The sequence below is a fragment of the Microtus oregoni genome, unplaced genomic scaffold, assembly GCF_018167655.1.
Source record: "Microtus oregoni isolate MIOR12 unplaced genomic scaffold, Mior012 000009F_ref0000495, whole genome shotgun sequence".
Taxonomy (NCBI): domain Eukaryota; kingdom Metazoa; phylum Chordata; class Mammalia; order Rodentia; family Cricetidae; genus Microtus; species Microtus oregoni.
The window spans coordinates 23,673,600-23,698,120 of record NW_024543068.1 but is presented as its reverse complement, the minus strand read 5'-3'; the positions used below and the strand labels follow the sequence as shown (position 1 = coordinate 23,698,120).

At 43.7% G+C, this 24,521-nt stretch overlaps 2 protein-coding genes across 3 annotated transcripts in view; both read left to right on the top strand.

The window, feature by feature from the left end:
• Positions 1-14,491, top strand: part of Slc38a6 (solute carrier family 38 member 6) — a 62,276-nt gene extending 47,785 nt beyond the window's left edge. For both annotated transcript variants that reach the window (XM_041658786.1, XM_041658787.1), the window contains exons 9-16: positions 1,020-1,085; positions 1,317-1,370; positions 3,335-3,414; positions 3,736-3,836; positions 11,701-11,825; positions 12,947-13,091; positions 13,274-13,368; positions 13,632-14,491. In XM_041658786.1, coding sequence (XP_041514720.1) covers positions 1,020-1,085; positions 1,317-1,370; positions 3,335-3,414; positions 3,736-3,836; positions 11,701-11,825; positions 12,947-13,091; positions 13,274-13,368; positions 13,632-13,733 — 768 coding nt within the window. In that variant the 3' untranslated portion in view covers positions 13,734-14,491. The remainder of the gene's footprint in view (positions 1-1,019; positions 1,086-1,316; positions 1,371-3,334; positions 3,415-3,735; positions 3,837-11,700; positions 11,826-12,946; positions 13,092-13,273; positions 13,369-13,631) is intronic.
• A 9,073-nt stretch (positions 14,492-23,564) lies between these two features.
• LOC121452493 (keratin-associated protein 5-5-like) lies at positions 23,565-23,930 on the top strand. Its single transcript, XM_041658671.1, has one exon. The coding sequence runs from the start codon at positions 23,565-23,567 to the stop codon at positions 23,928-23,930; it is 366 nt and encodes a 121-aa protein (XP_041514605.1).
• The last annotated feature ends 591 nt before the right edge of the window (positions 23,931-24,521 follow it).

The window sequence follows — 24,521 nt, the reverse complement described above, 5'->3', positions numbered from 1 at the left end:
ATGGTATTTACTTACTGGTCTCCTGCAAAGACAAATACTTCCTTTCTTCTCTCTGCCCCTTTGTATGCTGGGATTTAGCCTGAAGCAAATATTTACAGAGTAATTATGTGCCTGCAACAGGGGCTGCAATGGCAGTGTTGACACAGCCACCACCGTGGCTCTAGGAGCAGGACGGCCACAATTAAGACTCAAGTCCTGAGCCTTTCATCGAAGTTTTCTGGGAAACACCATCGCTCTGGGTTTCTTTGTAATTTTTTTAGATGTGCATTCATATTCTAACCAGCTCTCGCCACATTGACCAAAGTAGCACAAACCTGAAAACATCAAGGGGTGAAGTAGGTGTGCATCAGGTCACACTCGGCAGTGAAGTCCCTGCTCTTCTGCTCGTATGCTAGGCCTGTCTGCTTCTGACACAAATAATCGTATTCTGTGCAATTGTCATTGAAAACGTGCTTCCTTTTGAGTTGCACTTTCCTAGGCAGTTTGGATGCTCAACTTACTAGACCTGGATGGAGGTGGGGGTTCCTTGGACTTCCCACAGGACAGGGAACCCTGATTGCTTTTCGGGCTGGGGGGGGGGGGGGGAACTTAATTGGGGGAGGGGGAGGGAAATGGGAGGCGCTGGCGGGGAAGAGACAGAAATCTTTAATAAATAAATAAATTAAAAAATTTAAAAGAAATAAAAAGATTAAAAAAAAACAAAACAAGCAAGCAAAAAAACAAAAAAAAAACAGGGTACTGTTGGAGTTTTGGGGAATCTACTCATGAGCTCACTCAGTCTTTCATGAGCCAGATCCCTCCTGCCCCCTCCCCATCAGAAGTAAGGTGCCCATGCCCTCCCTCTCCACCCAGTGACCATGTTAAAAGGTGACCCCATTCTCTCTGGGGAAGACCAGAGCAGCAGGGATTCATCTGTTAGCCTCTTGTTCAGCATTATTTAAAGTGTTGTCCTGGTTGAGATCAGCTTGAGATGAATTTTACTACAAATTATCTGAGTGTGATTGTATTTCCTTTTCCAGATAGTGATTAAAAAGTGGTCCATCCCTTGTCCTGTGGCCCTAAGTTGCATCAATGGAGTGTTCCAGGTGATAGTTTTTAAGCTCTTTTATTTTTAATTTTTCAACTAAAAAAGAAATGGGAGATCAATGATTATTTTTTCTAATTAATGAAAAAGTTATGGTTGCATTGCGTTTTAGAACTGTGCTTTGAAGTGATCTGATCTGAAAGTGTAGTGGTAATAAATTCGTCATATTTGTTGCAGTATTCTGACTTTAATAGCTATTGGTTTCTCTTTTCCCCTCCATACTCTTAAACAGATTTCCAACGCTACAGATGACTGTAAACCAAAGCTCTTTCATTTCTCCAAAGAGGTGTGTAACTTATTAACAGATACTTTCGGTTGATTTTTCACATTTCAAGTTTTAAGAGATTTGTGTAACAGGGTCTCTCAGGTCTTTATACCTGTAACTAATTGATTTTCATGAAAGTGCTAAGTATAGGATTGCCTACCAGAAGAATAATATTATTTAACACAGGGTGGCCCATTATGAAGCAGCCGCCTTTTTCTTTTCTTTCTTTTGGCGTGCCTTTAAATGGAGCCTGTTTTAAATGGGCCTTTGCCTAAAAGAACAGATTTACCAAATGTCTGGTCTGGCCAGCACGGTCCTCTGTGGGTACGGCTTTCCTGTTGCGCTCTGGACTTGTAAAGCTAAATCGCCAATTACATCAAAAACTTCTCCCCTGTGAGCGGGACTTTGGTCTTTAGCTAAACAGCCCCATCGTTGGACCAGCAGTAGAGTACTGCCAATACTCCTGAACAGCATTCCGAGGGGAGATTTATGATGCTCAGAGCAGAGACCAACAGACCAAGTCCCATGCCCGCTCTGAGAGCGCTGTAGGATCCTGGAATTGCCTGGAAGATTCTCTGAGCCTGAGCAGAGAAACAGGAATCACCGCAGTCTGCTTGGTCCCTGCTTTGTTGTTTTGTAGGCCCCAGGAGCTAGGCTTTCCTACTCACTGCCCAGCCTTTTTAGAATAGAATGCTAATGTGGTTAGTCCTCCATGCAGAACTTTCCAATGCAGCTCCAGTTTTTAACTGAGAAATGTCTCTCCAGCCTCACAAGGGAGGTCACCACATCTTTCACATGGCGAAGCCCTCCACAGGCCTTAAAGATCTAGGTAGGGTAATTGACAAGCTGGGAAACGGAGCAGTATATGAAACAGAGAATGTGTGACTTAAACTCTCATTCCCTAAGGCAGCTTCAGGGAACACGACTTCCCAGGTACTGTATCCCAACGAAGTTCCTCATCTGGAAGTTCTTTTGGTGAAGAGCCTAAAGCCGGCTAAGGGGAAATATTTTTAGACCAGAAAAGAGAAATCATTGCCATCCATTTGTTAAAGAGAGTACTTTAATTTCGAGGGTTACTTAAGCTTGCTAGTTTTCTCTGGCTCTTGTTAAATATTCTAATAATAATTTTTAAAGAAACTATAGGCTTATGTATTGCATAGGATCCCGTGGAGTTTTTCAGGTCTAGAATTAATGATCTTTGTGTTCATTAAAAAAGACCTTGGTGAAGGATTCTGGCAGTACAAGATGTGGTTTCTATTTTTAGTACTTGCTTGCACTGAATAAGTAAAAGCAGATTCAAAAGCATTGGAGTTATTGCTACTTGGGGTAACGAGGTGTATTTAAATTGTACATACCTTAATAATGACTGGAAATTATAATAAAATGTCTTTAAACGTAGCTACTTATATCTTATCTGAATTATTTTTATCTTATCCAAATAATGTAGAAGGTGGTGGTTGTAATAAAGCAACATGGTATTAGGGACCAGTCAGAAACTGCTCAGGTCAGAATAATCAAGCCACCAACCTGTAAGTTCCAGTGTTTGCTGGTGACTGTAGAGCTCCTCCCCCACCCCCTCAAAAGTCTTATAAAGAGATCATTCATAAAAGATGAAATAAATCTGACCAAGTTGTTTTTTTTAAGAGAACTTTATTTCGGGGCTGGCAAGGTGGCTCAGTTGTATTGTTGGGCCAGCAGGCCCGATGACCTGACCCTGCACTCATGGTAGGAGGAGAGCACTGGCTCCCAAAGTTTTCCTCTGACCTCTACAATCTCAGTGAGAGCAGAATTAGCTCTTGGCCGTCTTGTCTGCTTTTTAACTGATGCTTAGAATCACTGTGTATGTGTGCTTAGTGGCGTGGGTGTGTGGGCACACACATACACAGAATTTTTTAAAATGTAATTAAACAAAAAAATAATAACCAAGTAGCAAAATGGAGTAGCTTTTGTCTTCTAATAATTTTGTCTTCTAAAATTGTTTTCAGAGTATTTACGCCGTACCAACCATGGCTTTTTCATTTCTCTGCCACACCTCAATATTGCCCATTTACTGTGAGCTTCGAAGGTACTGTGGAACACTGGGAATGTGTATTACTTATGGGGCTTGCAGATTGGATTGCGTTCTCACTTAGGAAACCTCCTCTATTTTCGTGATTCTAAGCATCAGTTAAAAAGCAGACAAGACGGCCAAGAGCTAATTCTGCTCTCACTGAGATTGATGCCAGTGACGCCATCTTTGCCTGAGTGTCCACTTATGATTCTGATGTGTAGTCTTTGATGAACTCATGGTTGTCCAAAGAGTCCCAACTGGCCTGGGAGATACTTGTTCCTTCAGACAGGATTCGGATCCCTGGCTTTATCAATGTCTACCACTTTTGTGTTTCAGCCCCTCAAAGAAGAGAATGCAGAATGTGACCAATACAGCAATTGCTTTAAGCTTCCTGCTCTACTATGTGTCTGCACTCTTTGGATACCTCACTTTTTATGGTGAGTATATTCTTTTTTTTTTTTTTTTTTTGGTTTTTCGAGACAGGGTTTCTCTGTGGCTTTGGAGCCTGTCCTGGAACTAGCTCTTGTAGACCAGGCTGGTCTCGAACTCACAGAGATCCGCCTGCCTCTGCCTCCCAAGTGCTAGGATTAAAGGCGTGCACCACCACCGCCCTGCTTGGTGAGTATATTCTTAACTCTAGGTGACGAAAGAAGCACAGGCAACCTCATGCCTGTAGCTGTCTTCCCTCCTTTCCCTAGTAAGTTCATCTGTCAGGCCACATGTCAGCACTGTAGCGACCTTGTCACCTCCTCTCTCTGACAGAGGTGAGTCAGGCTTAAGAATAATGAATTCATGGGAAAGTTCCCTCTTTTCAGATTTTGGTTTTGATTTTCAATTATGATGGTATGTATGTGCGTGTCTGCATGTGAGTTTGTTCATGTGAGTGGAGTACCTGTGGGGGCCAGATGAGGGCACCAGGTACCTGGAAGCGGGCATATGTGAGCCACCCAACTTTAATGTCAGTACTCTGCAAGAGTACTACATGGTCTTGATGGCTAAGTCATCTAACTCCTAAAATTTTTCTTAGACTTTTATGTCAAATTTCAAGCATATTGGTATCTCTATAAAATAATGATTTGGGTCTTTTAAAATTGCATGTTCAGAACCAGGCATGGTGATGCACACCTTTAATCACAGCACTTAGGAGATAGAGGCAGATGGATCTCTGGGAGTTAGAGGCCAGCCTGGTCCACATAATGAGTACCAGGACAGCCGGAGTCTGTCGAGACCAGCTCGAAAAAGTAGAAGGGGGATCACATATTCAGTATGTTCGAATCTAGATGATAAACTTAGAGGTTAGGAGAGTAAACCATCTCAATAATTACAAAGGGCCAACTCCAGAAAGCATGAGACAGTACAGTGGACTTAGCTATCAGACATCTCTGCCTTCCAACTTCATTTCTACAGCATATGCTGAAACACATTACTGCCTCTGCTGTGCCAGGGTCTTTCTCTGTAAGTTTCTTAGGCACTTGTAAAATTATAAAGCATAAGCAAAATTCTCTTTTATTTATTTTGGAAGTGTTTCCTGCATAGTTTGTTGGGTTTTTTTTTTCCTCTTTCAACAAGAATGTCGAGAACAAAAACAAAACCTAGAACAAGAAAGAAAATATGAGCAACATTTGTGAACAATCACATCACGACACACGGCCACTCAACTCGCCCAATTTTGAATATATTCTTCAGCTTATAAATGTTTTTATAGTAACTGCAAGTGAGCGGCTGTTCCTTCTTGGGATGCTTAGCTGCTGATGACCTGCTTGACGGCTTTGTGCACCTTTCAAGTCTGAGACTCCTGTGGTCGCCAGCTGTGGGCCTTTTTAATGCTTACCTCCTAGTTTCCCCAAGCTCCATGTCTTCTTATACCACAATGTTTCCCAGGCCCATTGAGGAGAATACTGGTTTGGGGATCCAACAAATCTGGGTTGTGTAATTAACTGCCATTCCCTAACTAGCTCTGTGACCTTGAGGGGAGCCTCTACCTTGAAGCATCTTCAACTCCTAATCTATAATACATGCATAACTGCATAGGGTTGCAGCAAGGCAGAAGTGAGTTCTATATAAATCCTGCTATGGTATTTGGCACGCAATAGTCCTTCTCTGGTGTAGGAGGTCCTTCTGTATTTGTGTTGCTTTCATTGGTTATTAAAGAAACTGCCTTGGCCTAGTTGATAGGGCAGAACTCAGGTAGACTGGGAAGACAAAACAGAATTCTGGGAGGAAGAAAGCAGAGATAGGCAGACACCATGGTTCTCCTGCCTGAGACTGACGCTGGTCTTGATGGCCAGGAAATGAATGTACAGTCTCTGCTTACACAGTGGTGATTCAGTTGAGCATTGCTCAGTTTCCATGAGTTTGTGGGCTTTCTGCAATTAGTGTTGTTGTTGATTCTAACTTTAAGCATGATGGTCTGAGAAGACACAGGGGTTATTCCAATTGTTTTGATTCTGTTAGATTTGCCTTGTTACCAAGTATGTGATCGATTTTGGAGAAAGATCCAGGTGCTGAGAAGAAGGTATATTCTTTTGTGTTTGGGTGAAATGTTCTATAGATGTCTGTTAAGCCCATTTGAGTCATAACATCTGTTAGATCCTTTATTTCTCCATTGTTTCTGTCTGGCACATCTGTCCAGTGGTGAGAGTGGGGTATTGAAGTCTCCCACTATTAGTGTGTGATACTCGATATGTGATTTAAGCTTTAGTAATGTTTCTTTTGCAAATGAGGGTGCCATTTGGTATGGTATCTGGGCCATAAATGTTTAGAATTGAGACTTCATCTTGATGGATTTCTTCTGTGATGAATATGAAATGAGCTTCTTCATCTCTTTTGACTAATTTTAGTTTTAAGTCTATTTTGTTAGATATTAGGGTAGCTACACCAGCTTGTTTCTTAGGTCCATTGGATTGGAAAATCTTTTCCCAACTCTTTACTCTGAGGTAATGTCTGTCTTTGGAGTTGATGTGTTTCTTGTATGCAGCAGAAGGATGGATTTTGTTTTCATATCTAATCTGTTAGACTGTGTCTTTTATATGCAAATCGAGTCCATTGATATTAAGAGATATTAATGACCTGTAATTGCTAGTTCCTGTTATTTTTGTTTTTGTTATTTTGACGGTGGTATGGGTGTATGTTTCTCTTTGGCATTTGTTGGTGTGGGATTATCTATTACCTGTGTTTTTGTAGGTGTAGGATTGGAGTTTTTCTTCTAGTAATTCTGTAGGGCTGCATTTGTGGATACATATTGATTAAATCTTGTTTTGTCATGGAATATCTTGTTTTCTCAATGTTGATTGAAATCTTTGCTGGATATAGTAGTCTGGACTGGCATCCGTGGTCTCTTAGTGTCTGTATAACTCCTGACCAGGACCTTCTGGTTTTCATTGTTTCTATTGAGAAGTCAGGTGTAATTCTGATAGGTCTGATTTATATGTTACTTGGCCTTTTTTCTTTGAAGCTCTTAATAGTCTTTCTTTATTCTGTATGTCTAGTGTTCTGATTATTATGTGGTGAGGGGTCTTTCTTTTTGGTCCAGTTCATGTTTTGTAACCTTCTTGTATTTTCATAGGCATGTCCTTCTTTAGGTTGGAAAACTTTTCTTATATGATTTTGTTGAGTATATTTTCTGTGCCTTTGAACTGGACTTCTATCTTTGGTAGTCTGTTGTTTATGCTTGCATTTTTAGTCCCTGATCATTTATTTATTTATTTATTAAAATTTTCCACCTCTTCCCATCCTCCCACTTCCCTCTCACTCCCTGATGGAGGAAGGTCATTGGCTAATAAAGGAACTGCCTTGGCCCATTTTATTGGTTAGAGGATAGGTGGGAGGAGTAGACAGAACAGAACGCTGGGAGGAAGAGGAAGTGAGCTCAGACTCGACAGCTCTCCTCTCGGGAGCAGACGCCTCAGAGAGACACCATGCTCCCAGCTCCCGGGCAGACGCATGCAGTGAAGCTCCGACCCAGGATGGACATAGGCTAGAATCTTCCCGGTAAGCGCACCTAGGGGCGCAACACAGATGATTAGAAATGGGCTAAATTAATATGTGAGAATTAGCCTAAAAGAGGCTAGATAGCAATGGGCCAAGCAATGATTAAATGAATACAGTTTGTGTGTTATTATTTCAGGCATAAGCTAGCCGAGCAGGCGGCTGGGGTATTGGGAATGCAGCCCCGCCGCTCCATTTACTACAACTCCCCCTACTCCTCTTTTCCCCCCCCTCCAGTCCTAAGAGAAGTCAGGGTGCCCTGCCCTGTGGGAAAGTCCAAGGCCCTCCCCCCTCCATCCAGGTCTAGGAAGGTGTGTATCCAAACAGACTAGGCTCCCAAAAAGCCAGTACATGCAGTAGAATCAAAACCTGGTGTCATTATCATTGGCTTCTCAGTCTGCCCTCATTGTCAGCCACATTCAGAGAGTCTGATTTGATCACATGCTCGTTCAGTCCCAGTCCTGCTAGCCTTGGTGAGCTCCCATTAGATCAGTCCCACCATCTCCGTGGGTGGACACACCCCTTGTGGTCCTGACTTCCTTGCTCATCTATTTCCAGATTTCCCTCGGTTTGTGGTTTGTTTTGTTTTGTTTTTTTAATTGCCTCTATTTCAGTTTTCAAGTCTTGACCATTTCTTTTACCTGTTTGATTGCTTTTTTTTCGTTCTTTAAGGGATTTATTGATTTCTTCTAATTTTTTAGTTGTCTTTTCCTCTATTTCTTTAAGGGAATTTTTTATTTCCTCTTTAAGGGCCTCAGTCATCTTCATAAAGTTATTTTCAAGGTAGCTTTCTGCTTCATCTGCATTGAGTTGTTCAGGTCTTGCTATTGTGGGACCACTAGTTTCTGGTGGTGCTGGTTTGCTCTTTATGTTGTTGAGTGGATTCTTGCACTGTTGTCTTTTCATCGCTTCCTCCAGTTAGAACAAATAGAGCTTGTGTCTCAGGGGGGTCCCTTTCCCTCCAGTTGGTGTAATTGGGGGCCATGGCTCCATTAGTAGCTCCTTCAGGTGTAGGCAGAGGAGAGCCTTTGGTGATCATTCCTCTAGATGCCTACGGGCCCAAGGCTGAGATGGTCATTCCCCCTGGTGTTGGCGGGGCTGAGGCTGAGGCTCTGTGATCAGACACTTTCTGGAGGCCACGGCTGTCATCGTGACCTGCCACATTGCTGCTCATATTTCTCCTCCCAGTGATCTGGCCTTGTCCAGCCCTTCGCACTGCTGCTTAAGCTTTTCCTCCCAGCAGCCTGGCCTGGCCCTCCACACTAATGGTCGTGCTTCTCCTCCCGGTGGTCCTTCCTCGGTGTCTTAAGCAGATACAACACCAGTGGTACCAGTGACTTACAAAAATCACCATCAGGTCCTTTCTGAAATTTATGAAGCTTTCTTTGAGTTTAAATAAGTGTGTAATAATTGCTCCTTACATATATTAAGGCCCAGCTAAGAATATGGGGTAGTTGTGTAGTGGTGGTTGGCTCAGAAGGTTTTCCCCTTGGGAAAGTAGAATTTCTAATAAGTGTAGTTCTTAATACTTCTGGAACTGAATGGAATCTTTATCCAGGACTCTGAAGCCTAGTTAATGTCAAACTTCTGTCAGATTAAAAGGATTTGTAAGTATCAACCTACATTAATAATATTGGTTCTAATCACAGATATTAAGAAGGGAAAGTGTCCCTGTGGTGAACTAGGCTGGTGCCCAAACATTAAGTAACCAGGCCATTTTAATGTCTGTGAGGTTGTTAAGCAAGAAGTGTTAATAGCTCATTTTATGATTCAGAAAATGGAGATAAAATAGTTTGCCATATTTGTCCAAAGACTCCCAAGTATCTCACAGATTTAGAAATAGATTCCAGATTTCTTGGTTCTTCCCAGTTCTCGTACCTAGTCCCATTCTTCATTCTGTAACTTCCGTCTGCGGCACTGTAGACAACCTCGTTTCTCTACAGTGCCCATGAGGACCACCTACACTAGCTCAGAGCCCCGTTATATAGTGGTTATAGCAGTGGCTTTCTGTTTTTGTGTTCTGGTATTTCTCTTCCACTCTGTACTTGTGTGTAATTCAGGTCACAACACACTCCTCTTTCCCTCTTAATTTCACTCCTTATTGCTGCAGCCAAATACCTGAGGCGTGAAGCAGCCGAAGGAGAAAGGGTTTTTTTTTTTTTTTTTTTTTTTTTATTGTGGTTCCCAGTTCACGGTTATAGTTCATCATGGCGGCGAGGGCACAGTGGCGGGAGCTGGCAGAAGAATCAGGAGTAATGAAGCCTTGCCCTGCTTGCTCTCTCCTTTTTATACAGTCCAGGGCCCTGGACCTTGGGATGGTGCCGTCCACCATTGAGTGTCCCCACCTCAACTGAATTCATCAAGATAACTCCCATAGGCATGTCAGAGGCCTTGACCATTGAAATTAACCAATCCCTAAGTGATTGTACTTTTAGCTTGTCTGATTCAGTCCAGACCCTGTGCCAGCTGTCTTGCTGAGTCTCGAGGGCCTCTCCAGCTCATCCTCTCTCCACCCTCTTTGTCCTGCTCATGATGTCTGCACTGTAGTGCTGACTGGAGCAGCCCCTTCCTCAAACACATGTTCCCTTTGCTACCACAGGCTTCGGTTCTAGAAAGTCTCTTCCGTGGCTTTGAGTGTCAGCACACACATCAGCTTGCCCCATGCATTCAGTTAACGTTGAGTCCATGGATCATTGTCATCTGAGGACACAGGAATAAGGCTCAGAGAAGCTGCTAGCGGGTAGTGGGGTTTGAATGTACACTGTCATCTCAGTGTAGAATCACCGTAGCTCTTTGTTTAAACTTCCGTCTGTCACTCGGATTTGTACATGGTGTATACACTTCTTTTTGCGTCTTTATGGGGTCCTCGTATCTCTTAAGACCTAGCAAAGCAGAGGCACATTTGATGGAGGAGGGTCATCTGTCTATTGGTTAAAATTTGATTTTTTGGATTTCTAAAACCCTGTTCTCTCAAATGAAACAGCCCCATTCTAGTCTAAGTCCAAATTGGTCTTTGACCTTAGGTCCTGAGGTGTGGCGTGATCACCCTTCTTCTTTCTCAGGTGACCTGGGCAAGGAAAACTATGTAAATGGAAGGAAACTGCCAGGCAGAAGGCAGGGTCAGCTTCTCTCAGTCCTATCTCTCTCTCTCTCTGTCCTGACCTAACAAGCCATTTTCTTTTCTTTTTTTTTTGTTTTGTTTTGTTTTGTTTTGTTTTTCGAGACAGGGTTTCTCTATAGCTTTGGAGCCTGTCCTGGCACTAGCTCTTATAGACCAGGCTGGCCTCGAACTTACAGAGATCCACCTGCCTCTGCCTCCTGAGTGCTGGGATTAAAGGCGTGTGCCACCACCGCCCGGCAAGCCATTTTCTTAACGTAACATTTTTTCTCATGCAAGATGGAAACAGACACAGCTGATCATATGCACAAAGCACTATACAGACTATAGACACTACCCCTAAAAGTGGTCAGCACTGTGGGCTTTGAGAAAACGCTGGTGTAGTGGAAAAGCATGTGAATGTGGGATGCTCTGCTTCCCCCCCCCCCCCCCGTTTTCAGGTGAACTACCCAGCACTTGTGAGCCTACACATCTCATATTGCCATGGTGACCAATTTCAGCAGTGCCCGTGCAAGCGCTTTGTTAAAACTATGGCCGAGTTCTAAGGAATTTTGCTTTGGGTTATGTTTTATTTTATCTTGTTTTTATGACTGGGTCTCACTAGTTTGGAACTTGTTAGGTAGACCAGGCTAGCCTCAAAGTCACAAAGATCCATCTGCCTCTGCCTCCCCATTGCTTTGATAAAAGCTATGCACCACCATACCTGCTTAAGGAGATACTTTTAAATACTATTGTTTTGTCCTAACTTTAGAGATTCTGTGTGTCCTGGTTTCAAATTTTTCTAAAAGAATACAGAAGAGTGGACGTGGGCTAGTGGGATGTCTCAGCAAATAAAAGCTCTTATCACCAAGTCCAGTGACCTAAGTCTGATTCCCAGGACCCACAGGGTAAAAGGAGAGAACCAACTCCTGCAAGTTGTCCTCCAAGCTCCACATGCGTGCGATGGCAGGCACACCCAAATAAGTAAATAAATGTAATGCACTTTAGAAAGAAGTGTACATCTCAAGACAATATTAAGTATCTTTGTATTTCATAGCAGAGAGAAAAGGGCCAGAAATGAATTTCAGAATGGGATCTAAGCCTAGTATGATCCAATAATCCAACAGAAAATAATTTTGCTATTATTGATATAGTGGCACATAGTTTACAATGTGACCCTGATTGCTGCTGCTGTTGTTGTTTTAATTTATTTACAGACAGAGTGGAGTCAGAATTGCTACAAGGCTATAGTAAATACTTGCCACATGACGTTGTTGTCATGGCTGTGAAGTTATGCATACTGTCTGCTGTGCTTTTGACAGTCCCTCTAATCCACTTCCCTGTAAGTATGCCTAAAGGTTTTGTTGCTTAGTGTCGTGACTCCCTAATACGGCAACACTAATTCTTTGCAGACCAGAACCTTTGAATCACATCTAGTCTTGTGTATCTTATTCATTTGTCAAGTAATTGATCCAAGACCTCATACTAGCATATGGTCTCATGAAAGCACAAAAATAACAGTGAACCTCGAAGCTAATTTGTGCTTTCTGAGATTTAGTTTAGATTTACCTCTCTCTCAGTTTTGTTTCCAATTTAGAGACTATAGTTCTAAAGGGTTTTTGTCAGAGGGGTTGTCTTTCTGTATTCTGTTTTCAAAAGAATGTGTACAAAGAAGAGAGAGTCGAGTCAGCAGAAACAAGCCCCTCTTGGTCTAGTCCAGGTCGCTTCCCACAGGGAGTTCATGCTTAGGCTTGGTGCTTGCTCTAGAATTTAAGGGGCGGAACAGATTGCCATTCTGTATCCAGTCGCTCCACATGAGAATCCTAAGAATTTCCATAGAGATGAAACCAACGGCAATGGGTAGAAATGCTTCGGTCTGGGTGTCTTGGACTCATGTGAGTTTCTAAAAACCAGGACCTTCCAGAATTCTTGCCCCTCCCTATGAGACTGCAGGGCCAGGGGTCCAGCCAGGGCCGGATAAACTTGTGGGCTGTGGTTGCCGGTGGCCTGCCCTAGGCAGTGGAAGATGTGGAAACAGGTTCTTTGTATTTCCATGCCGTGGAACAGATAACAGAAATAAAACAGAACATGGTATTTCTTTTCCATACCATGGTTTATTTTTTTCCTCTTGGAAGTTTGTTTGCCTGTTGAATTTAATGAAAATTGTTCTTTGTGATTTCATAACACAGTGTTACTGCTTGTAATTTTTTAAATTACAGAACCTAAAAAAAAATTGCCTGTGAAACTTTTGTGTGGAATTTAAGAAAAATAATTCTTATGAAGCTCACTCAGAAAAGTTTATGTGTGTAAAAACACTGCATAATGATAGTTTATGCTGTGTCTGGGGAATATAAATGATCTGGGGTAAAAATATTATTGTTACTATACATGTGTTTCTCTAAGCAAATGCTATGCCTTTGATCCTTCCCTTTGCATAAATGTCTTTTCCCCCCTGTTATACAGGCCAGAAAAGCTTTAATGATGATACTTTTCTCGAGTTTTCCGTTTTCGTGGATTCGGCATTCTCTGACCACACTAGCGCTCAACATTATCATTGTTTTACTTGCAATCTATGTTCCTGACATTAGGAATGTATTTGGTGTAGTTGGTAAGTTTCCATTAAAAAAATCATGTACTGAAAGAGACAGGGGAGGGTGTCTCAGTGGTAGCACACACGGGCAGAGGTCTTCGGTTTGCTTTCTAGCTTGGCAGAAATAGAAGGGGTAATAAAATCGTTGCCCTCACAGCTGAATCCAATGGCGTCTTGGTTTTCTCCTCTCTACCTTGTAGGTGCCAGCACATCGACATGCTTGATCTTTGTGTTCCCAGGGCTGTTTTATCTGAAACTCAGCAGAGAGGATTTTCTCTCACCGAAGAAACTTGGGGTAGGTTGTTCTCAACTGTCTCCTTTAAGGCCTCCATATTAAGAAATAGTTTGTCATCTTTTTTATCACTGCATCTATGTCTAAAATGTCAGCATGTATCTTAGTGCATAAAGGACATTTTGGAGTCAGGTGCGATGCTCATGCCTGTAATCCCAGCTCTTAGGAGGCTGAGGCAGGAGGAGTGCCAAGTGTTCGGGGCTAGCCTGAGCTACACCTCTGAGAGGGGCAGAGGCTCGCCCTCACTATCTCCTTTGTCTCCACAGGCACTGCTCCTGCTCGTCACTGGTACCTTGGTCGGGAGCTTCAGTTTAGCGCTCATCATTTTTGACTGGGTCAACAATGAGAAACATAATTTTCTATCATAAAGAATAATTTACCTCTATAAGCAAGAAGGAATCATTGTGGAAGGCATTGGATATGAAAATTACACTCAGGGAAATTATTACCAGCAAAGCAGGACAGAGCCTCAGTATGGGGCAGAAAGTTGGCATTTAGTCACTTTTTTAAACCCCAAATTAGAAAAACTCACAATGTTCTTACATACATTGAGTCATTCTTTTGTGTGGCAATTTTGTTTTGTTTCATTTTTGAGACAGGATCTCAAAGCTTTGACCAGGCTGGCCTTGAACTCACAGCTGTCCGCCTGCTTCACGAGTGCTGGCATTAAAGGTGTGCACCACCAGCCTGGTGCATTCCTGCCATTTGTGACTTTAAAAAAATAAGTAGCCTTTGTTTTTTTAGAATAGTTTTATGTTTCCAGGCATATTGAGTAAACAAAATAAGGGATTCCATGTGACTCCCTACCCCAACCTCCAGCTTTCCCTGATACGGACGCCTGGTGTCAGGAGAGCACATGTTATATATGCCCAGGGATGCTAAAGGTTGATGTGAGGGTTTGCTCTTGGCCACCACTGATCTTTTGACCAGAAGGCCATGATTGAAATCATGTAGGACCGTGTGTCATGTTGAGACTGACTTCTTTGATTTAATAGTTCGTTTCCTCTTCATTCTGAATAATATCCCATCGTAGGGATGAATCAAGTTTGTTGATCCACTCACCCTTGGAAGACCTTCCTACTGCTTCCAGGTTTTGCCAACAATCAATAAAGGTGCTAAAACTGTTTGTGTGAAGGGTTTTACATGGTCATGTTGTCAGCTGGAGTGTGTATGTGTGTGCGTTAAACACCAAAAAGCACATGCTGCATCATAAGCGTGTGTTTAGTCTTATTAGAAACTGCCAGACTCTTCCAAAACCGTTGTAACATTTTGTATTATTGCTAGCAGTGAGTGACCATTCTGTAATCCCGCATCGTCACCAGCTTTTGGTGTTGGGAGTGCGGTGTGCTGAGTTCCCGCCACTTGACTGGGATGTGGTGGCAGCTCTGCTTTGCGATTCTAATGGGATGAAATGGGCACCACACATGCTTCTGTGACCAACCACTGCAGATTTTCTTAGATGAGAGGCTAATTCTTTTGCCCAGTTTTGAATTGGGTTGTGAGGGGCTGGAGAGATGGCTCAGCCTTTAGGCTAGGCTCACAACCAAAAATAAATTGGGTTGTGTGTTCTTTGTTTAGTTATACATGTGCATGTTGAATGCTTATCTTTCATGAAATAGGTAGGTTGCAAAAAATTCTCTCAGTCTGGGCCTTGTCTTTCCATTTTATTTTTGGTTTTTTTGAGACAGGGTTTCTTTGTGTAGCCTTGGCTGACCTGGAACTCGCTCTATAAACCAGGTTGGCCTTGAACTCACAGAGATTCATCTGCCTCTGCCTCCTGAGTGCTGGGATTTAAGGCGTGCACCACCACTGTCTGGCTCCATTTTTCTAACAAGCTTTCGCAGAACAAATTTTTTTAAATATAAAGAATCAGGCCGGATGGTGGTGGCACATGTCTTTAATTCCAGCACTTGAAAGGCAGAAGCAGGTGGATCTCTGTGAGTTCAAGGCCAGCTTGATCTGCAGAACTAGCTCCAGGACAGTTAGGGTAATTACACAGAGAAACCCTGTCTCTAAAAACCAATATATATAATCAGGGGCTGGAAAGATTACTCAGTGGCTAAGAGCACTCATTGCTCTTCCAGAGAACTCAGGTTCAATTCCCAGCACTCACGTGGCAGTTGACAACCATCTGTAACAACTGTTTCAGAGGATCCAACACCATCTTTTGGCCTCTGCATGCATGAAGCACACACATGGCACATAGGCATACATGCATACAAAATACTCATACACATAAAATAAAAAATTACTATATACCGATAGATGACAGGCAGACAGACACAGACCTGAATCAGCAGAAATAAGGGCCTCAAACAGCGAGGTGTTGATAGTAAGGGCCATAGATGAGAAATAAAGAAGACGAGAAGTAAACGAGACAAAAGCAATAGCAGGAACCAAAAGGTCTTCCCTAAACTAATGGCTTGTGCCAACCCAAGCTAGTTTATTAAATTCAGCGTCATATACACTGTGTGCCTTGGAGCTAGAGGGGCAAGGTCAGCAGAGAGCTAAGTCAGACATATTACCAAAGAGAACATGGGCTACCTCAGACACAGCTGCCTCAGGACTGATAACCACAGCCCAGCGGGGAAGAGTCAGGTCCCCAAAACTGTAGCCTTGACTCTTGAGACATAGGCTCCAGCCCTAGACCCCCCTGCCAAGTCCATTCCTAGACAAGAACACAGAACTAAAGTTCTAAAGTTCTCTTTGTCCTCTCAGCAGGGCCTCTAAGAAAGTCTTGAGTTGGTCTGTCTCCCACAGTTTATAAAGAATCAATTTCTGTTTTTTAAGAAGTCAGTGTATTACATTTATACATAAATTTGATTGTTAGTGTGTATGTTAATTCTAGTGTCAGTCAGAAACTGAGATTTCTCTATGGGTGTGGCCCTGCCTCCTAGTCTTGCCTGAGATTTCCTGTTGCTTATGTGAGTTTGAAAGTTCTCCAAACCTCAGTTTGTTACTACAATATATAACCTTATTCTTAGAAAACATAGTGACAATCTGTCTCATGTTGACTAGAAATTGTAAAACATTGCTTTTGACCACTGAGATGTTTCCCAGCTGGAAGCTTGACTCTGGGTCTCCTCTGCCAGGAGGAACCTGTGTAAAGGGTCCCATGTCTGGCTGCCTGACAAAGCCAGGATGCCTAAGTTAAACGCTGCCCTGCCGCAGTTGACTTGTAAAGTAGAGACTTTGATGCAAAGCGCTCATTTGCATATATGGAAATCCACACTTTTGCAGGTGTCCTCTTGCCTCCCACTCAAGAAAAGAGGCTGAAAGTTTGGCATCAGAGCTTCTCTTTTGAAAAGATCAAAGAGAACGCTGGCAACTTGAGAGCAATGAGTGTAATGGGAAGGCCAGGCTTTGGGTTGGGAAGAGCTGGATTCAGATCTTTTTTTTTTTTTTTAAATATTTATTTATTTATTATGTACACAATATTCTGTCTGTGTGTATACCTGCAGGCCAGAAGAGGGCACCAGACCCAATTATAGATGGTTGTGAGCCACCATGTGGTTGCTGGGAATTGAACTCAGGACCTTTGGAAGAGCAGGCAATGCTCTTAACCTCTGAGCCATCTCTCCAGCCCCTGGATTCAGATCTTAATGAAAGCCGTGCAACTCTTAACCTCCGAGTCTACTTTCAATTCCATGAAAGGGAATTAATACCCATCCTCTCCTCTCCTCTCCTCTTCTCTCTCCTTCCCTCCATTCCTCCCTTCCTCCCTCCCTCGCCACAGGGTTTCTCTGTGTAACTCTCAGAGATCCCCCTGCCTCTGCCTCCCAAATGGGCCACCACCATTTTCATGACTGTAAAGAATTAAATGACCTTTGATTAATTAGATGCAGACCAGCCAGGCTTTCTTACTAGGAGATTCGTTCCCTGCCTGATCCCTATCTGGAGCAATAAAACGAAATAGTTTTTACCCAAGGGCATGGAAGGAAGTCTTGGATTTTCCATTTTCTATCTTGCATAACTTTGACCTTCTGAGTCTCTTTTGCCTTCACCCCCCAGGAGCTGGCCCCAGAGGCAGAGGTTAGTGCTTTCCCACAGTTCCACGCCAGCTGTGTGCTTCTCCTTGTGCCATTCCGAAGCCAGGCACTGAGCAGGCCCCTAGCACAGGCAAGCCCTCTCGTGCGGCCTTCAGGTCCACTGCTCTGCTAGTACCCTGTTTCTCTGTGTATGAAATAATGCTCATAGGTGTTCAGCTGCTAAAATAAATCTTAACTCTGGTAATACCAAAATAACCCTAAATCTACAACAGATGCAAGGACGCCCCTGGGGGCAAATGTTAAGTGTGGTGACAGCTGGGCATCAATTAATACGTTTATCACCTGTTCCTGAGCCGGTGCCCTGGGAGGTTTGGCAAGAGACAAATATCCTTTGTAACACTGCACAAAATTGAGTTCCTATCAAGAAAAATAGTCGGTGGAGGTGGTCAGTTTAACATTCTGTCTTGCCTGGTTGACTGAGGTCACATTTTCTGTGACTTTGGAGGGAGCCGATGAGAAGGCTAGCAAGAGCCACGGCCCCTTCATAACCTTATGCAAGTACCCCAAGCTTTTTTTTTTCTGGGAAATCTGGACCTTCTCCTTATGGGCTTAATGGTCATAATTTATTAGGTAATAACTATTTAAAATAAAACTAAGAAACGCACAAAATACACACTTTTCTAACATTTGGAGAGTTATTTGCTAAATTAAAAGACAAAATGCCAAGACCGTAAATTACTTTCATATGTTCAGAGTGAATGTTTAAGTTGTACTTTTTTTTCTTAACAATGTTTACTCATGAGCTTAGCATTTAAATGGTTAAAACAAGTCTTTGAAGTTAACACTCCATTAAGATGAATGGGGGTAATTCACACCTCTGCTGGGATTGTATTATTTCAGTCTGGCTGTGGAGAAAACAGGACAGCCCTGGGTTGATTTACTGTGCGAAGGCCCTTTAAGCACCCACTGGCTGGAGAGCTTTGTTCTTGTGGTTTCTTTTGTTTGCTTGTTTGTTTTCCTTTTCCACCTGGAAACAAGATCTTAAAGTCCCCATCACTGGAGTCTTGAGAGGCAGTGGATGGTCTTCTCAGATGGTTGTGAGTATGCCATTTGATGGGTAGTGTGTTGCCTGGCCAACTAACGATCCCTGGCCTTGTCCAATCCATACTGTAATGTAGCCTGTAAAGTCCAGCTTTAGTCCCCTGGAAATTCACCCGTGGAAAAGCAGGCAGAGCCACTCTCAGGCAAACTCACGTGTGTCTTTAGAAGGCTGAGAATTAACTGGCTTTCTTGTACTCTTAAAAACTTCATTTTGGCAAAGATTTATGTTCTTGTTTGCATGTATATAAAAAGCTACCTTTTAAAAAGCCAGGCATGATGGTGTACACCTTTAATCCCAGCAGGCTGAAGCAGGTGGATCTCTGTGAGTTCGAGGCCAGTTCCAGGACAGCCAGAGCTATGTGTAATAGAGAGACTCTGTCTCAAAAAGACAAAACAAAAAACAAAAATCAGCCTTAACAACTTTTTTATGGCCCTAAAGATGACCCAGGGTGAAGGCCCTTGCCAGGAAAGCCTGGCAGTCCATCTCCAGGAAGTTGCCCTCTGACCTCCGCAGAGTGTGGCACTCATACTCTGCACACACCTCTCTCACACACACACATACATGCATATGTGTGCACATGCACGTGCACACACATGCATAAATAAGTAAAATAAAGATTTTTCAAAAGAAACTTTGGTATTGCTGCAGTAGTGAGGTGAGCAGAGATTGCCAGGACAGCCTCCTTTCTTGATGAGTCCTCTGTGGTGTGTCCCACTCACTGGAAGTGCTAAAGCCATCTAACCCAAAAGATTCAGTTTAGAGCCTAGGAATAAAGTGTTCTTAACACACATAAAATGGCTAACATTGTGCCAAGTTAATGAATTCGAAGGATCTCGGTTTAATGTGGGCAGTGCTTTCTCCCTCCTTCCTCTGCTCTGCCTATTTGGAAGATTGGGTTACTGGGTATCCTGTGGAGGGCTGGATGTGGGGTTTTCCCGCTCTCCACAGTGCTGGTGTTGCCAATGGGATATGGAGAGAGAGAAAGGATATGGGAGGAACGAAGGGGCCCACCCGAACTGCACTCGCTCTACCCTGTGAACGCGCTCCCGCATCCACAATTGGGAGATTCTGACATCATAACATCTGACCTTCACACATCTCAAAATCCTTTACAATACCGACAAGTTTTCTAGTTTACACAAGTGATTTCTTCACTCTTCCAGTCATACTCCTATCTTTCCCCAGTGGGGTAGAGACACTGGAAAAGGGACTTGGGTGGAGGGTGAGTAGGTCCTCTCGGGCATGGTTTCTTCTTGGAGTGAAAGTTCTTTGTCTTTCTCCTTGTGAGCTGTTTGTCCTGACTCACCACACTGCTAGTCAAGAGGAGCAACTCAGAAGAGCAGGAAGACTCCAGCTTGGCTGTCAGCCAAGTGGACAGGTGGGCGCAAGAGCTCTATTTACCTGTGGGACAAAGAAGATGGGGAGAAAGGGAAATTGAGTTGCCAGGGAGAGAGACAGATGGCTGAAAAGACATTGTAACATAGGATACTATTTTTTAAGTGACCTTTAGAAAAACATCTTTCTTTTGTTTCAAGGTACATACATTTATCTAATGTCATCTTGACTGAAGTGCAAGAGCCAAGGGCTAGGCTTATAGTCACCTAATAGATTCATGTACATCCCAGGGATTGTCCCAGTCCTGAAGTTGTAAGGCTAGGAGCTAGCTGTCCTTGCCTGAGAAGAGCTCAGACAGACTGGATTATTAAAACTGCTGAAAAGGAGATTTATGCTGGGTATGGTAGCACACACCTTTAGTCCTAGCACTCGGAAGGCAGAGGCAAGCGGTTCTCTGTGAGTTCCAGGCCAACCTGGTCTACAGAGCAAGTTCTAGGACAGCCAGGGCTGTTACACACACAGAGAGATTTGTGCACATATTTTCATATGCATGTGTGTGTTTGTGGGGGATATGAGTATCCAATTTAACTTGTGTTCAACTCTTTCTACTTTTGAATAAGTTAATTATTTTCTGAGCTTGCTGGAGACTTTCTTTGATTGTTGGTGGTGTGTGTGTGTGTTTGTGTGTGTGTGCGTGCACACGTGCGTGTGCGGAGTCCAGAAGAGCATTAGATCTACCGCTCTACCTTTGAGGCAGAGTCTCTACCCCACCCAGCTTGTTACGTGGGAGCTAGGATGCAAACTCAGGTCCTCCTGATGCCCACCCAGCTCTTAGCCATTGAGCTAGCTTTCCAGCCCAGTGCGATGGTCTCGCTGTCACAGACCAGGCTGGTCTGGAATTCACTATGTAGCCCAGGATGACCTCAAACTCCTGGTTTCCTTCCTGCATCAGACTCCTGAGTCTCGGGTGCCGGCATGAGCCCCACACCAGTCATGCCAGCCTCTCCCCAAAGATTTGTGATTCTTGAAAACTGGTTTTCTCTCAACAAGGAGAAATATGCTTCATTTCTTCAAGTTATGTAGTAGTTGGGGAGAGCCCGAGGAAGCTGTTAAGGTGCTGACTCTGGACACTTTTATTACTGGCTGTTTCCCAGATCACATGGCTGCCAGCCAAGTGTCTCTCTGTATCCCTTTTCCCTGTGTCAGTCACTTAGGCAGCAGAAGACAGTGTTGGCCTTTGTTCTCGCAGCTCAGGTCTTCTCCCCCTGAAAAGCCATTTTTATTTTATTAACATTCCAACTTCAATAGCAGTACACCTTTGGAACATATAGCATGTCGCTAACAAAAGGCCAGGCCTTTTCCAGGTGACTTGCTCTACACCGGAGACCCTGTATTTAAACTGTAGATTTAAATATTTAACTTTGAAAGAAGGCACATCCTGCTGGAGATGGATGTTAAGTGTCCCCCAAAGGCTGATCTGTTAAATGCTTGGTCCCCAGCTTGGAGAAGGCAGGAACTTTAAGAGAAGGGCACATGAGAGGTCCCCCAGTCATCAGACACATGCCATTGAAGTATGGGACCCTACCCCTCCTTGTTTTCATTTCCTGGATGCTGTAAACTGATCCGTTTCCTTCACCGTATTCCATCCCCCGTCATAGGCTCTCAAGGCAGTGAGACCAAATGACCATGGGCAGAAAGCTCCAAAACTGGACCAGAATAAACCTTTTCTCTGTTTAAATTGGTTATCTTGAGTGTGTTGTGTGTGTGTCTGAGAGATCGACTATGAACCTGTTACGTTATGTGTCAGATTTCATCTAGTTACTTTCAGTAATTGACCCTTTTCCAGACTCATGATTCGAGTGCTCCAGTCATGGTCCCTGCTTTTTTGGCATGCCTCGTTATCCGTCTGTTTCTTCATCTCACTCCCAGATAAAAAGGCTAAGCGACATAGTCGAGTCCCGCTGCTGGGAACTCCTCTTTTATGGTACCGCATTAGTCTTCTGGTGCTACGTTCATGTTCCTCTAGTGGCACCCAGCCTTCAGTTCCTCAGCCCCAAACCTTGTTAGGAACACACTTTATACGTTTGTCTTTTTTCTGGATCTCGGGTTGCTCGGAGATCACCTGCCTGATGTCCCACGATCACCTAGAACTCACCCTATCTGAAGCTGTCCCTCTGCATGACTGGTCTCTGCTCCCAGCCCCGCTGTTCTTAGCCAACTGCCCAGCTGTTGTCTTGCTCCCCCCCCCCCCCCCGCCACCTGCAACCCATTTGCACAGCACAGCTAGAGTTGTTTAAAATGTATGATGGCTTCCATCCCGTTTACCTTCCTCTGGGCTTCCCATCTTACTTAGATCAAAATCCGCGTTGTGCTTAGCAAGGCTCGATGTTGTCTGTGCTCTTAGACTTCCGTGTGTCGTGCAGTATTATATGCACACAATGCAGCAGATGCCTAGAACTTTCTCAGCTGGCATGACTGAAATTGTATATCACTGAACAGTTCCTATTCCTTCATCCCCGAAACCCTGGGCAAGCCCTTCTTTTTTCTGTGAGTTGGAGCCCTCTGTCCCCTCCCGGAGTGGGCTGTGTAGGGCTGTGTGCAATCCATTACATGTAGAGAAACCTTGTAATGTTCGCCATTGGGACCTGATTTGTCCGGCTTAGCATATTCTCCATTTCCATCCAGACGCACACAGGATTCTTTTTCTGAAGGCCGGACGGCATTCCACTATGTGCACACGTCAGGATTTCTTCATTCATTGGCCAGTGGACGCTGGGACTATTTCCTCTTCTTGGCTATTACAGATGATTCTGTGATGAACATAAGACCATTCAGGCCTTCTGCGGTTCTGTTTTTCAATGATTTGGGGTAAATACCCAGAAATGGGATTACAGGGTCATAGGGTAGTTCTGCTTTTACTCCCTGGGTGGTTCTCCAGCTACAGCGCCATCTTGCACGCCCCCGCCCTGGCTCTGCTTTCCCCACAGCCTTGGCAGCAATTGTGGCTGTCTTTTTGCTAACAGTCTTCCTCGTGGGGTAAGCTGCGACCTCAGTGAGGTTTTGTTTTACCTCTGTGTCAAGTGTGACAATTTGTACATCTTCTTTGGAAAGATGTATAACCCAGCCTTTTGTTTTGTTTTAAAATGAATTATTTGGGCTTTATTATCACTTCTAAATTACAATTCCGTATATACTTAGGACATTAATTTCTTATCAAGTTTATAGCTTATAAATACTGCCTCTCAATCTGTAGCTGTCTTCTTGTTCTGTTTCTCGCCGTGGTTTGGGGGATCAGAGCCAGGGCCCCGTGTGTGTCAGGTTCTCTGGAGCCTTACCTTCCTCTGATTATTTCTCGTAATTGGTTCTCAGGAACTCTTTATGAGCTCTTACCACGTGGTGTATTTAGGGAGTTTTCTTGTGGCTTATATGAATGCTGTGTGAGAATTGTCCCTTTTGCCTGTGTGCTGTTCCCGTGAAATAAGGTATGAATCACAGGAAAGGCACTGCTAGCCTGCTTGCTAAAGGCTTGACCGTTTATAATGAACACAAATGCGTGGGTTGCAGCCCTAGAGGCTGGGAAGTGCAGTATCTAGGCAGCAGGTGTCTGTTGAGGACCTGCCTGGTCTCCTATCCCAAGAGGACACCTAGAACACTGCACCCTGCAGAGGGGAGAGGCACTGTTCTCCCGACAAAAATGCAAGAGCCGCAAGAGAAAATGCATGTCCCTTCCTTAAGGCATTACCTGCCCATGCGGGTGGAGTCCTCAAGGCCCCATGCCCTCCAAAAGGCCCTGCCTTCCCCAGCCATCCCTCTGGAGAGTGCATTTTGCAGAGACAAACAGGAAACCCCAGCAGGCCAACCATTACTGCTGCTCTTCCTGCATCCTGGATTACTACTGCTGCTCTTCCTGCATCCTGGATTACTACTGCTGCTCTTCCTGCATCCTGGATTACTACTGCTGCTCTTCCTGCATCCTGGATTACTACTGCTGCTCTTCCTGCATCCTGGATTACTACTGCTGCTCTTCCTGCATCCTGGATTACTGCTGCTGCTCTTCCTGCATCCTGGATTACTGCTGCTGCTCTTCCTGCATCCTGGATTACTACTGTTGCTCTTCCTGCATCCTGGATTACTACTGACTGGGAGGTAAACCAGTCCTTGGTTCTATACTCAGGTTTGTTTGGCTTGAATCAGTCTTAATGGTTACAGCCGACACCGGATACATCCAGTACCCTTCGTATTCTGTAACTCAGGAGATAATGCAGGTTTTGCTGCTGACTAGGAATTAAACAGAAAAGTCACTGCAGTAGTGTGCCCTTTTAATTGTAGAAATTTTCAGACATGAGTAGAAATTGAACTAATCTGCCCACATATGCACCACTGAAATTTAACCTTCGTTCAAATTTGTATTGTTACCCACATCTGAATAAAATTTACTTTTAAAGGATTTTTATTTTATCATTTGTTTATACGTCTCTGTGTGTCTGTGGGTCCCTCTGTGCAGGTGCCCTTGGAAGCCAGAATTACGTGTTGAATCTCTGGAGCTGGAGTTACAGGTAGTTGTAAGCTGTCTGGTGTAGGTACTGGGGACCTCTGAAAGCGCAGCAAGCACTCTTAACTACTAAGTTCTCTCTCCCGCCCCATAAATTAAATTTCTTTATAAATCTGTGTGCAGAATGATTTTTAAGAAAGTGTCTGGGCACTAAATTTAAAATTGTTTTTTGATAATT

Excerpts from the sequence above, each read along its gene's own strand:
- LOC121452493 (XM_041658671.1), top strand. The coding sequence starts at position 23,565 with ATGCCCTCCAAAAGGCCCTGCCTTCCCCAGCCATCCCTCTGGAGAGTG.